The 15,722-nt window shown below is 42.6% G+C and overlaps 1 protein-coding gene across 1 annotated transcript in view; it reads right to left on the bottom strand.

Moving 5' to 3' along the window:
• The window catches only part of LOC124613711 (ankyrin repeat domain-containing protein 33B-like), a 451,902-nt gene that overhangs the window by 115,841 nt on the left and 320,339 nt on the right, over window positions 1-15,722 (bottom strand). Inside the window, exon 3 of the mRNA XM_047142430.1 lies at window positions 3,050-3,179. Coding sequence (XP_046998386.1) covers window positions 3,050-3,179 — 130 coding nt within the window. The remainder of the gene's footprint in view (window positions 1-3,049; window positions 3,180-15,722) is intronic.

Below are 15,722 nucleotides of genomic sequence, written 5' to 3'. Positions count from 1 at the left end.
AACGCAAAGATCATCATCAGTTTCATCTTAGATTGTTGGCAGCGGAACTGAGTGCGTAGAGTCGGAACTTTTTCATTGTAACAACTGAGACTTCAGTTATGGCTCAAAATCTGGTATCCAGGTATCAAGTTGAACAATTTCAGAACTGTTCTCCTTCTATTCCATACCGTTGAAGCAATACTCCTGCGATTCTTTTGCGGCCCGCTTTCTGCTCTTCACTCAGATGATCATGCGGAACCCATCTGGCAACAACTTTTTTCCCCTTTAACTTTTCAGTTATGATTCTGTAAACTGAAGTGACAGACATTCTGACCTCATAAGTAATTTACCCACATGTTTTTCGTCAATCCTCTCTGAAAATATTATTAACAATAACCTGAGAGGTTTGGTCTGTTGCAGTTGATGGCCCTCCACGTTTTGTGTTGTCTTCAGTGCTTACCCGACCTTCACTGTGGTATTGTTGCTACGATCCACTACACTATTCGCACACACCTCTCTCCAAGTGTTGTCAATTTCCGTTGGGTTTTTTCAGACAGGGTTCGATTTTGATGCCGGAACGCTGGTCACTACGTGTGATTTCACCCGACTCGGTTTCAGCTGCCACTTTAAAACTGAATAGTCACGACATAGTAGCGCAAACCAGCGACGACGATGCGACCGTGAAAACTAAGATCTCGCTCACAAGTGACATGAATTTCAACTTGATCACGCCATCGTAACGGTCGCGCATGCGCAGTGTGCAGGACTTTTGAGATGGCCCTAGTAAGTTGTAGAAGCCATACTGTTACAGTGATATTTATGAGATTTATTAAATAAGCTATTATAGCCTGGACCTACACTTTGCCTTACGTAGTCAGACTCTGCACCTAGTCCACTTTCAGAGTTACGTGTGACGAGTAAATAAGTTTTATTTTTACAAAGTGCTGAACAAAAGGATTATTAGACCCAGTTTGGTGAAGAAAAAATAAATAAATTGCACCCATAGCTGCGATAATAAATGGTAATACAGAATTAAGTGCTGAACAGAATGAACGAATGTGGCGGATTCCACGGTACGAGCGTATGATAACGGTAGGTGCCAGAAATAACAAAGGGAAAGTAATGTATCAAATCAAAAAGAAACAACTGTATGTCTATTATTTCGTTGAACTGCTTACATACGAAATAACTTCAAGAAATGACCGACGTACTCAAGCTGAGCTCGCAGTCATCTGACAGGTAACACAGGACAGATATTACGCACGTGGAACAGAGTAATTCTTCAAAGATAAAGACCTGGGAACTTCAGTGATCAGAATTAAAATTCCAATCCCAAACTAGGCAGGTGTTGACAGATGTGAAAATTACCGAACTATCAGTATAATAAGTCACTGCTGCAAAATACTAACGCGAATTCTTTACAGACGAATGGAAAAACTAGCAGAAGGCGACCCCGGGGAAGATCAGTTTGGATTCCGTAAAAATATTGGAACACGTGAGGCAATACTGACCCTATGACGTATCTTAGAAGATAGATTAACGAAAGGCAAACCTACGTTTCTAGCATTTGTAGACTTAGAGAAAGCTTTTGACAATGTTGACTGTAATACTCTCTTTCAAATTCTAAAGGTGGCAGGGGTAAAATACAGGGAGCGAAAGGCTATTTACAATTTTTACAGAAACCAGATGGCAGTTATAAGAGTCGAGGGACATGAAAGGGAAGCAGTTGTTGGGAAGGGAGTGAGACAGGCTAAAATGGCTCTGAGCACTATGAGACTTAACATCTATGGTCATCAGTCACCTAGAACTTAGAACTACTTAAACCTAACTAACCTAAGGACATCACAAAACACCCAGTCATCACGAGGCAGAGAAATTCCCTGACCCCGCCGGAAATCGAACCCGGGCGCGGGAAGCGAGAACGCTACAAGAAGACCACGAGCTGCGGAGTGAGACAGGGTTGTAGCCTCTCCAATGTTATTCAATCTGTATATTGAGCAAGCAGTGAAGGAAGCAAAAGAAAAATTCGGAATAGGAATTAAAATCCATGGAGAAAAAATAAAAACTGTGAGGTTCGCCGATGACATTGTAATTGTGTCAGAGACAGCAAAGGACTTGGAAGAGTAATTGAACGGAATGGATAGTGTCTTGAAGGGAGGATATAAGATAAACCTCAACAAAAGCAAAACGAGGATAATGGAATGTAGTTGAATTAAGTCGGGTGATGCTGAGGGAATTAGATTAGGAAATGAGACACTTCAAGTAGTAAAGGAGTTTTTCTATTTGGGGAGCAAAATAACCGATGATGGTCGAAGTAGAGAGAATATAAAATGTAGACTGGCAATGGCAAGGAAAGCGTTTCTGAAGAAGAGAAATTTGTTAACATCGAGTGTAGATTTAAGTGTCAGGAAGTCGTTTCTGAAAGTATTTGTATGGAGTGTAGCCATGTACGGAAGTGAAACATGGACGATAAATAGTTTAGACAAGAAGAGAATAGAAGCTTTCGAAATGTGGTACTACAGAAGAATGCTGAAGATTAGATGGCTAGATCACATAACTAATGAGGAAGTATTGAATAGGATTGGGGAGAAGAGGAGCTTGTGGTACAACTTGACTAGAAGAAGGGATCGGTTGGCAGGACATGTTCTGAGACATCGAAGGATCACCAATTTAGTATTGGAGGGCAGCGTGGAGGTAAAAATCTGAGAGGGAGACCAAGAGATGAATACACCAAGCAGATTCAGAAGGATGTAGGTTGCAGTAGGTACTGGGAGATGAAGAAATTTGCACAGGATAGAGTAGCATGGACAGCTGCATCAAACCAGTCTCAGGACTGAAGACCACAACAACAACAGCAGATTATTTCAGTTACATTTTATACGTCAGATAACAGCATAGGAGGAGATACGGAAATCAATTGCGCAAATAAACATTAAAGAAATAACAGTTAAAAGCGCATAAAGAGTCCATAAGTTAAGGTCACGTTGTATTTGGTTTCATAGACCAGGATTGGCACAGATAGAAACAGTGAAGACAGTTTTTTCTTGCTCCTAGGCCAGGATGTACGCACCGGCCTGCGCGGCGTAGTGGAGCGGCGTGTTGCCCTCGTTGTCGGCCTTGTTGACGTCAACCTCGGGGTGCTGCAGCAGCGCCTCCAGCATGGGCAGCGAGCCGTGGGCCGCGATGTGGCTCAGCGCCGTCTGAAACACGCCAAATGCCGCTCACAATCCACCCTGCAAGTGGCAACTATGCGGAGGTACGAGGTGTGGCTACAAAATGATAGGACTGCTCCTGTAAAACAATTCATTTCGAAAACATACATCTTTAATTACTGTCATCTTCAACCTATTCCCCTCTTCTATCCTTACAACGCTCCATTCGAACTTTCCATTGGTGGAAACAGTGCTGGAATTCTTCCCCTCCTTGATGACGCATGCCGCTTTTTCTTCCATTGCTTCAACGGACTGAAATCTTGTTGCTTTTATGCAGGTCTGACTTTGGGGCATAGACAAGTCACATGGTGATAGGTGTTGTGTACATAGTTCCGCGCAGTCAGGGCGTATACAACTTTCCCACTAGAGCGCGCCCCGCTAAGCACAACAGCGCAGGCGCAGCGCTCGTCCGTCTCCGCACTACCAGATGGCGCTGCCTTAGAGACAGACCAAATTCTGCTTCCGCCGATCCGTGTATTAATATGTAACGCAGCCAATGAGAGTGCTGGTAACGTAGAACCTTTTCTCCTCGCAGATCACACTCCCGCAGTGATAGCTGAGTGCGCGAGGTATTATAATGAGTGTACTGACCTCTGATTAGTCAGTCTACATTTGTCTGCACCAGTCTGTACCAGTCTGCATTAGTCTGTACCAGTCTACAGTCAAGTTTCAGTCTGCACCTAATAAGATTACCATATTCCTGTACATAGCCATGAAGATAAATGAATAGACACTTTGTCAAGTATCAGAGATATGTGAGAATACGATTAACGTACCAAGACCAAAGGAACTTCAGACTCTCATTTGTAAACAGCATCCAGAATCAAGTTACGTAATGTCTATGCTTTTTATTATTTTAATAAATGTGTGTGAAACTTAATCAAGTTCTGTTTAAAGTTGGTCAACGTCAATCTGCTACTCTAAGCGTGCAAGTGGCGTTTCTATCGTCTGACCTAACGGCAGAAGATAAGCACGCCACGATAAGACCACGAGACATATTGCTGACACTCGCCTACTTCGTTAGAGCGACAAGTCAAATAATCTGATCGTGTGTGTACCGAAGGACTTACAGTATGCACACCACAACAGGTCAGCCGAATATGGTGGGATGCTGTACTTCGCTAGAAACCTCTTAACAGACTGTGTGGTATGAGCCGGTGCGTTGTCTTGATGCAGAACTCTTCCATAAAACGGGTCTTCAGTCAGTTTATCCAGGTCCCATCTCCTTAAATTCCCACCTTTTTGCAGTTTCTTCAGTTTTAATCTACAGTTCATAACCCATAGATTGTGGTCAGAGTCAACATCTGCCCCTGGAAACGTCTTACAATTTAAAACCTGGTTCCTAAATCTCTGTCTTACCATTATATAATCTATCTGATACCTTCTAGTATCAACAGGCTTCTTCCATGTAATCAACCATCTTTCATGATTCTTGAACCAAGTGTTAGCTATGATTAAGTTATGCTCTGTGCAAAATTCTACCAGGCGGTTTCCTCTTTCATTTCTTACCCCCAATCCATATTAACCTAATACGTTTCCTTCTCTCCCTTTTCCTACTCTCGAATTCAATTCACCCATGACTATTAAATTTTCGTCTCCCTTCACTATCTGAATAATTTCTTTTATCTCATCATACATTTCATCAATTTATTCGTCATCTGCAGAGCTAGTTGGCATATAAACTTGTCCTACTGTAGTAGGCGTGGGCTTCGTATCTATCTTGGCTACAATAATTCGTTCACTATGCTGTTTCTAGTAGCTTACCCGCACTCCTATTTTTTTTATTCATTATTAAACCTACTCCTGCATTACCCCTATTTGATTCTGTATTTATAACCCTGTATGCACCTGACCAAAAGTCCTGTAGCTTCTTATCTCGCCTGTTCTGGTTTTTTCAGAGTCCATGTTTCACTACCATACCATGCTATGCTCCAAACGCACATTCCCAGAAATTTATTCCACAAATTAAGACTTATGTTTGAAACTAGTAGACATCTCTTGGGAAGGAATGTACTTTTTGCCATTGCTAGTCTGCGATTTGCTCCGTCCATCATGGGTTATTTTGCTGCCTTGGCAGCTATATTCCTTAACTTAATGATCCCCGATTCTGATGTTGATTTTCTCGCTGGTCTCATTTCTGCCACTTCTCGTTACCTCCGTCTTTCTTAGCTTTACTGTACATCCACATTCTGTACCCATTGACTGTCCATTCCATTTAAAATATCCTTTAATTCTTCTTTCCTTTCACTGAGGATAGAAACGTCATCAGTGAATCTTGCCATTGATACCTTTTCATCTTGCATTTTAATTCCACTGTTGAACCTTTCTTTTATATCCGTCACTGCTTCTTCGACTGCATCCCTGCTTTACACCCTTTTTAGTCCGAGCACTTCGTTGTTGGTCTTTCTCTCTTATTGTTCCCTCTTGCTTCTTGTACGTATGGTATATTACCCGTCTTTCCCTGTAGCTTACCCCTATTTTTCTCAGAATTTGAAACAGCTTGCGGAATTTGACATTGTCGAACGCTTTCCCCGTGTCTTGATTTTTCTTTAGTATACACCGTGGTAAATTCAGCAGTCTTTCGAAGCATGTAGACGCTGATAACAGTAATAACCAGTTTTAGGATTTTTAGATGCGCACCTTTTTTCTTATGGTAAATTAAAGGTACCACAGTGTAAAATTTTGCTTCTATTTGCGAAAAGACAAATCTTCATGCCACTTTTTCCCTTTTTTGACACTTTTTACCCTTTTATCTCCAGCTATGTCCATAATTCCGTTTCTTCATTTTTTTCTTGTACTGCAGCCTTTCAATAACCTTCGTGGACTCATTTTAATATTAGAAATGACCTGGCATTTGATTTCATTTTTATACGGTTTCAGATCAATATAAAATATTTCACTTTAAATTAACCTCTTCTCAGCTTTCAGCGAGCATGCAAATAGTAAACCTACCTCTTTCAGTAAACATGGGCCTGAAAGCAAACCTGCAACAGTCGAAAATAACTATGTGTACGGCAGATCCTCTTTCTCTCACATTACCGCTGTAAACTGCCTGTAACAATGCAAATAGCATTCCCATTCTTTTAGTTTCACCACAATCAGTAGTCTGCTGTTCGTGACCTGAAGTTTGTTACTAAACGATTGTGTTACTACATTTTACCACGCCAAGACGCCGGGTGACCCATTTTTCTGTTCTAGCTCAGGAATACAAAAAATATTCCATAGAAACTAATGGAACTGTTATGTGATAGACAATTTGCATTTTAAAAATTTTGTTAGATGAAAACACCAGCGAGATCGCATCAAACAACAAATTTCTAGATCTCGGCATCAAAAGACTACGACTCTTCAAGAAAGTAACTGTGTTCTTCAAAAAGCCAGATTCGGAGGCATTCAACGTCGATTTTTGTTGAGCTCTTACATAGGCAGGAATTCCACTCAATAAGCTGAACCATCCATCGTAGAAACTACAGAGGAGTCACTCAGATACCATACTGTGCCGAGGCATATGCAAATAATTCTGGAGAGTAGAATCCGAACAAGGGTGGAGAACAAATCGAGGGAGGAACAGCGTGGCATCAGACTTGGGAGGTCAACTGTTGACTTCATATTTGCAGTGAAACAGCTCCAGGTGCACCACTATGAGTTTGGGGAAGACTTTGTGATGGCCTTTCTCGATACAGAAAAAGCATTTGTTGGCGTCTGTAGAAGAAACGTCTGGAAAGAACTAGAAAAGAAGGGAGTAGAAAACGAGACGACAAGTAGAGAGGAGGAGATATGCTGTGGGAGTCTCAATTGTATGAAAGTAAGAAATAAAAGGACGGAGGATTTCCAGCAATCAAGCTGTGTGAAACAGGGCAGTGTACTGTCACCTCTGCTCTTCGCCGTGGTCTTGGATGAGATAATGATTAAGCTGGCAGAAAAAACTGGAGAAGGCAAGATGAAATCAATGATGTTCGCGGATGACCCGATGATCTGCGGAAACTGGGAGGAGGATATTCAGGAACAGCTGGATGCTTGGGGAGAAATTGTGAGACAGTATGGAGTGAAATTTAAAGTCAACAAATGTGAGGTCCTGGTTACAGCTAGAAAGAAAGATAGGCCGACTAGTGGAATAAGGATTGGAGGTGAAAAATTGAAGAAGTTGGAAAGTGCGAAGTACTTGGGAACTGTGACAGAGGAAAATAGAACAAATGAAAAACTGATCAGTGAATATGGCAGACAGACAGAAGCATTCCCTCGAAGTGTTAGGAGCCTTGTTTGGAACAAAGACGTCCCACAAAAAAGCAAGTAAGTAACACATAGAAGTTACTACACCCCAACATGGGTAATGAAGAAAAGAAATGTAAGGAGATTGCAGGTATGTGAAATCAAGTTCCTTAGAAGTACGTTAGGAGTAACAAGGATAGACAGGATGAGGAATGAAAGGATAAGGGTAGTAGTGAAAGAGGAACCCTTGCAGAACAGGATAGAAACATTAAGGCTAAGATGATATGCGCACATAGAGAGGGTGGAAAACGAGAGAATTTCCAAGACGATACACGAAATGTAGATGCGAAGTAAACGACTAAGAGTAAGACCATGGGATAGATGGTCGAAAGGTGTGGAGGAGTGCGTTGAAAAACGAGGCGAGGACTGGACCAGAGTGAACACAGGAAGATGGTTGGAAAACAGGACTAAGTGGCGAGGCATATGTTCCAAACAGACCCAGTCTGGGACTGGAAACTGTTCAAGATGATGAAGTTGAACCATCCAGCCTTCAAGTAATTTCTTCAAAAATACACAAAGATGTCAACGCTCTATGAGAGTAGTTTAAGAAAAATTTAAATGGTGCCTGTTTAGCAAGAAACCATACAAAGAATCAAGGAGAAAGTGTTTGACTGCGATGTGGAAATCATTTTGGATGTAACCATAGATTCAATAACACAATATGTTTTGAACATTTTAGTTTTACTCTTAACAGGGGAGAACGTTAAGCATGTGCTGTTAAAATGTGCGAGCTGTAGAAAGCCATTGTTAGCAGAGTAAGGCAATCAATCATGGACTTTTGTCAAAGCTGTGGTCTAGTGATATCGAGTTTGAAAAAGTTGTTCTAACGGTTACAGACCAAGTTCTACACATGAGGTCAGCTGTTAACGAATTGAAACCTTTGTTCTTTAAGTTGAAGCGTGTAACATGCTTGGTCCACGCCTTTCACAAGGCTTGTGAATCCCTAAGGAACGAATAGGACATCGCAAATCAGTTCGTCTCTGCCCTGAAGAAGATTCTACTGAAAGCCCCGAGCCGTGTTTGTACTTATAGGGAAATCACTGCCTGCCTCTTCCAAATTTCCCGGTCCTTACTAGCTGGGGATTTTGGACTGAGTGTGCTCCTATGCTGTGTGAGAATTTCGACACGATTAAAGAGTTTGTGCTTTCTTTGGATCAAGCCGACGCAGGAGCAATTTCTGTGGCACAACAACTTTTGCTGCGGGACAAATACGTAATTTGCAGATAGAACTATTTTTTGTTCATTGTTACAAGGACCTAATTGCAGTTATTGAACGATTAAAAGAATAAGGTCTTGAAAAGGAAAAACAGTGGAATATCTATACTTTCGTGAAGAAGAAATTACATGATTGTGACAAAGACAGACTTGAGTCTAGTATTCGGAAGAATCAGGGTATTGATTTTGTCACATATGTAGAGCTGCCATTCTGAGTGAATACAAACCTTGTTCAGCTGCCTTCTGTGGCCGTCGAAAGAAGCTTTAGCATCTACACTCCTGGAAATTGAAATAAGAACACCGTGAATTCATTGTCCCAGGAAGGGGAAACTTTATTGACACATTCCTGGGGTCAGATACATCACATGATCACACTGACAGAACCACAGGCACATAGACACAGGCAACAGAGCATGCACAATGTCGGCACTAGTACAGTGTATATCCACCTTTCGCAGCAATGCAGGCTGCTATTCTCCCATGGAGACGATCGTAGAGATGCTGGATGTAGTCCTGTGGAACGGCTTGCCATGCCATTTCCACCTGGCGCCTCAGTTGGACCAGCGTTCGTGCTGGAAGTGAAGACCACGTGAGACGACGCTTCATCCAGTCCCAAACATGCTCAATGGGGGACAGATCCGGAGATCTTGCTGGCCAGGGTAGTTGACTTACACCTTTTAGAGCACGTTGGGTGGCACGGGATACATGCGGACGTGCATTGTCCTGTTGGAACAGCAAGTTCCCTTGCCGGTCTAGGAATGGTAGAACAATGGGTTCGATGACGGTTTGGATGTACCGTGCACTATTCAGTGTCCCCTCGACGATCACCAGTGGTGTACGGCCAGTGTAGGAGATCGCTCCCCACACCATGATGCCGGGTGTTGGCCCTATGTGCCTCGGTCGTATGCAGTCCTGATTGTGGCGCTCACCTGCACGGCGCCAAACACGCATACGACCATCATTGGCACCAAGGCAGAAGCAACTCTCATCGCTGAAGACGACACGTCTCCATTCGTCCCTCCATTCACGCCTGTCGCGACACCACTGGAGGCGGGCTGCACGATGTTGGGGCGTGAGCGGAAGACGGCCTAACGGTGTGCGGGACCGTAGCCCAGCTTCATGGAGACGGTTGCGAATGGTCCTCGCCGATACCCCAGGAGCAACAGTGTCCCTAATTTGCTGGGAAGTGGCGGTGCGGTCCCCTACGGCACTGCGTAGGATCCTACGGTCTTGGCGTGCATCCGTGCGTCGCTGCGGTCCGGTCCCAGGTCGACGGGCACGTGCACCTTCCGCCGACCACTGGCGACAACATCGATGTACTGTGGAGACCTCACGCCCCACGTGTTGAGCAATTCGGCGGTACGTCCACCCGGCCTCCCGCATGCCCACTATACGCCCTCGCTCAAAGTCCGTCAACTGCACATACGGTTCACGTCCACGGTGTCGCGGCATGCTACCAGTGTAAAGACTGCGATGGAGTTCCGTATGCCACGGCAAACTGGCTGACACTGACGGCGGCGGTGCACAAATGCTGCGCAGTTAGCGTCATTCGACGGCCAACACCGCGGTTCCTGGTGTGTCCGCTGTGCCGTGCGTGTGATCATTGCTTGTACAGCCCTCTCGCAGTGTCCGGAGCAAGTATGGTGGGTCTGACACACCGGTGTCAATGTGTTCTTTTTTCCATTTCCAGGAGTGTATAAAGGCATTATGTCTCTTAACAGAAACAGACTTATTTTTAAAAATCTAGAGATACTTAACATCTTACAGTACAATGGCTTCATGTTTTTTCCTTCTTCTGATGAGTGATGATTTGGCGTATTATTTGTAACTCAATAAACTAGAATAGGAGAAAGAGAAATAGTTGAATTAGTTGAGTAAATCAACAACTTTTCGTTCCTTTTTTTACCTGATTTTGGTTTCCTTCCCCTTCCTCCTTTCATCTGAAATTTGCACCATAGAATCTAACCCAGGCAAAGACAGTTTACTAAGAAGGGAAATAAATTTCTTTCTTTTAGATTAATTATTGATGGAAAATATAAAGACTGTTACAGATACACTAATTTATTCAGAAGTGATACTGTGAAATTGTGTTCCGGTTACGAGACAGCTTTCATTTGATAAGGATTCAGCTATAAGTAAATAAGGCACTCAAGCGTGACAAAAAATCCATGGTATAGTACGTAAGTTCTCCGTGGGAGCAGACATTCAGTTGTCTGTGTAGGTTAAAATCTATTAACGCATTGATTTCTCCGTCATTTATAATTAAACGTTCCACATAAATGTAGTGCATAAGTGTGTCAGTCACGAGCAATGGACGCTGTCTCTCTCTCCCTATCAGTGCATCAAATGGACAAAGAAAGAAGTGTCGCGATTCGTAATCGATTATTTGTAATCTAAGGGTTAATCCAAATATTGCCGCACGTTGACTCACGCAAACAAATTTACTTGCTCACAACCGGTACATTACTAAGCAACACAAATTATGTTTCCAACGCGTCACGCGCTTACAAAGACTAAAATTAGCAGTCAATCGAACATTATGCATCCGCATTTTGTACACAGTTTGACAGCTCTGTCGCATCAGACCTTTCCCATAATCAAACTGGGGAGTGCCAATTACGGCCCGACTGTTGGGAACATCAGAATTAATTACTGCGTGAATGAAAGCTGAGTATAAAAGCGACCACGTCGATTGCATCGTAGATGCCACACGTTCCAAAATTAATCGCTGTCGTCCCAGAGAAGGAACCAGCCACAGTAGAATATTGAAATACTCATCGTCTTGCAACAAAAAATTTCAGAATATAGTTAGTAATAATAGCTTCAATCACCAAAGTATTTAATATATTTGTTTTTCTGTAATTATGTAGTTACAAATACTGGTGATTTTGTTTTATTTTTTTAGTTACACGTCAAGTTCCGTAGGACCCAACTGAGGAGAAAATCTCCAAGATCATGGACCGTGTCAGTACATGAAATTACAACATAAAAGTAATAACAGATAGAAATAAAATGTTTACGAACCCAAAAAAGTCAAGCCATAAGTTTCAGTAAATGCAGTCAACAATATAAGAATCAGCTTAATTTTTCAAGGAACTCCTCGCTAGAATAGGAGTGACGCTTGAGGAAACTCTCCAGTTCCGATTTGAAAGCTTGTGAAATACTGCTAAGATTTTTGACTTCTTGTGGTAGCTTATTGAAAATGGATGCAGCAGTATACTGCACACCATCTGCACAAGAGTTAAGAAGTCCGATCCAAATGGAGGTTGGATTTCTGCCGAGTATTAACTGAGTGAAAGTTGCTTATTCTTCGGAATAAGCTAATATTGTTAGCAAGAAACGACAGTAAAGAATATGTTGAGAGGCCAATGTCAGAATAGCCAGACTCGTGAACAAGGGCCGACTAGAGGTTCGCGAACTTACACCATTTATTGCCCGAACCGACTGTTTCTTAGCCAAAAATATCCATTTAGAATGGCGAGAGTGACCCCAAAATATAAAACCATAGTACATAAGCGAATGAAAATAAGCAAAGTAGACTAATTTTTGTTTCGAACGATCACTTACTTCCGATACCGTACGAATAGCAAAAATGTCAGCATTAAGTCTTTGAACAAGATCTTGAACGAGGGCTTTCCACGACAATTTACTATCTATCTGAACACCTATAAATATGAACTGTTCAGTTTCACTAATCATATGCCCATTCTGCGAAATTTAAACGTTGGGTTTTGTTTAATTAAGTGGCCACGAAAGTATTATTTTAATGCAGCAAAGAGAATAGGGTCGCTTGTGTGACGAACAGCAGAATTTAAAATTACAGCCCAAATAATTAATTGGCATTCCCACGTAAACCACAGGCTTTTGATACATTGACACATTGCCGAATTAACAGATATATGATCATAGAATGTATTGCACCGTGTGAGAGATTAGCTGTGTAAAATGATTTTTCAAGCATTCTCGGTGGAATTTTTTCCAAGTTGCTGTGTATGTCACATGCGTTTCACGATATTTCGATTGCATTCATGTATGTCTTGGTGAGGTGTTGTTCAGCGCTTTCATATCTTTGTCGTTCATTGCTTTTCTGTTGACAAATATACGACTTTCTGCTTCTTGTCTCGGCTGCAAACACAGAAACTTAGGCATCATCAGTTTCGCCATGAAAGCCTGGATGATTACTTAATTTCATTCTATCAGAGGGGGAGGGGGGGATGGTTTCCAAAAATACTCCATACTACTGGAAATCGGTTGATAACATAATATGTTGTAAGCACAAACCGTGTGTTCTCTGTTCGACAGAAAGGAAAACTCGATATTTGGCTAAATACGCCAAGACGTACAGCAGTGCGCTGTACAGTTTTCTGCCTGAGAATGAAAACATCTGAACGACGAAGTAATGAAAGTGCTATACAGACTTTGAGCAAAAAAAAAAAAAAAACTACGTAAGTAGTCCAAATATGGTAGAAGGAATGTGACAACAATAACTCGACTGCACACCCAAAAAATTAGCTACGCGAACTCTAGTCGTAAAGTATCCAATACTAAATTCTTATACAGAAGTATCCAGTAAAAGGCCGAGTTACGTTCTCGCAGCTCCTAGATAATATTCTGGAAGTTCTCGTCTTTTTAGTTTTTATAAACATTCTATGGAACGGAGACGCTTGTTTAAAAACAAAAGAAAAGTCACAAAAATTTAACAGCTTTGATTCGTACTTAATATCAGAAATGATGATCGCTACAAAAATAAGTATTCAAATGTATAGCTGTACAAGTCATTTTTATAAAAAGTAAAAATAGTTGACAACCATTTTTGACACGGCTGTTTGTTGAGAACAAATGGCGTTACCGTTTGGAACCCACAGCTCCATCGTCAGACGGCTGTTCACGTTTTTAATATCATTCTGCTTATACTGAGCACAAGTTGTTGGCTGTTTTCGTTGTGGCGAAATTTGGGGTCGTGGCGCCAAAAACGCAAAAAACGTTGTAAGAGGAGGACTAATTTTCTTTAATCGGATCTAACGGCGAACTAAAAGAATATAAAAAAGATAAGGGAAACTGAGTTAGTTTTTTGCTACTTACATCGAAACTCCCGCTCCATTTTAAGAGACTGTTGACAACTTTTTAAGATGTTTATACTTCGCGGAATGATAAACAAACTCAGCACACGTTGGAAATTAGAGACATAATCCGGAAACGGCCAGTTTCTATGTTACAAAGAGACCAAAATTGACTCACGTTTGTAGGTCTCGTGCTAATGTTAATGTTTCTTTTGTAATTCATCTACACGATAGGCTTCACCCCCCCCCCCCCCCCCAAATGATTACTTGCATGATGCAATCACATGTTGTTTTTTATTTACATTTTGCCTCATTCACTCCATCGCCACTTTCCATTCAGTCGTTGTAGAAGGCACCTGAGTTTATGTCGTGAGAGTATAACAACCAGTTAATATACGACGAAGCACAACGTACCCTTGAAACGATTTCGACACTTCGACACGACTTTCAGGGAAAGATAGGTAGGTCGAAATCGAGCACCTGTTTGGAAGCCTAGGTTCTCGCGTTTGACTCCTTTAGACCTTTTCTTGAGGCCCCCACATAGTCAACGGAAAACTTCGGTGCTCTGTTAATGGATACGATATAAAAGTGATTCACTGTACATGAGATACTTTTAACTGAGTGGGAACTACCCATTTCCGACGTCCTCGTACAGAACTGCACCTGTAAAAGGCGAGTGTCATAGAATTAATATATGATAGAAAACTTTTAAAAATTGAATCTCTTTTTGATTACAGTATTCGTCTTTCGAAACGTTGTAAGAAGTGCATGTAGCATATACACTGAAGGCCCAAAGAAACTGGTGCAGCTGCCTAATATCGTGTAGGACCCCACCAGCACGCAGAAGTGCCGCAACACGACGTGGCATGGATTCGACTATCTCAAGCAGTGCTTGAGGGAACTGACACCATGAATCCTACACGGCTGTCCATAAATCCGTAAGGAGGGGAGATCTCTTCTGAACAGCACGTTGCAAGGCATCCCATATATGTCAATAATGTTCATGTCTGGGCAGTTTGGTAGCCACCGGAAGTTTTTGGACTCAGAAGAGTGTTCTTGGAGCCACTCTGTAGCAATTCTGGACGTGTGGGGTGTCGCATTGTCCTGCTGGATTTGCCCAAGTCCGTCGGAATGCATAATGGACGTGAATGGTTACAGATGATCAGACAGAATTCTTACGTACGTGCCATCTGTCAGAGTCGTATCTAGACGTATCAGGGGTCCCATATCACTTCGACTGCACACGCTCCACGGCATTACAGAGCCTTCACCAGTTTGAACAGTCCCCTGCGGACATGCAGGTTCTGTGGATTCATGAGGTTGTCTCCATACCCGTAGACATTCATCAGTTTAATACAATTTGATACGAGACACGTCCGACCAGGTAACACGTTTCCAGTCTTCAACAGTCATTGTCGGTGTTGACGGGCCCAGGCGAGGCTTAAGGCTTTGTGTCGTGCAATCATCAAGCCCATATCGATGATGTCTCGTTGAATGGTTCGCTCGCTGACACTTGCTGGTGACCCAGCATTGAAATCTGCAGGAATTTTCGGAAGGGTCGTTGGTGCAGGTGGGCGTGCTGCAATACCCCTCCCCAGCGTGTCCCACACGTCCTCGTTGGGACTTAAGCCGGGGGAACGAGCAGGCCTCTCCGTCCACCTAACATCCTCTCGATTCCAAGAGCTCCTGCAGCTACGCTGTTCGACACAGTCCGCATTGCCATCCACAAAAATGAAGTCAGGGCCGAATGCACCTTTTGAAGGACGCGCAAGGGGAGTACAGTATCCACCGCTGAGTGTACCGTGTTCAAAGATTTGAAGGTCAGTGCGTCCATGCAACATGAAGCTTCCGCACACGATAACACATGGACCTCCGAAACGATTATGTCAGACAGTGCTCCTGGGTGCTTTACGTGTTCCCTCCAGACTGTGTCGGCTCTCATCCGTATGTAATATTTCGGATTTACTATACTACTGGCCATTAAAAT

The sequence above is a fragment of the Schistocerca americana genome, chromosome 4 (assembly GCF_021461395.2).
Source record: "Schistocerca americana isolate TAMUIC-IGC-003095 chromosome 4, iqSchAmer2.1, whole genome shotgun sequence".
NCBI lineage: Eukaryota > Metazoa > Arthropoda > Insecta > Orthoptera > Acrididae > Schistocerca > Schistocerca americana.
The sequence above is the reverse complement of the archived record's forward strand: the minus strand, read 5'-3'. Positions and strand labels throughout refer to the sequence as shown.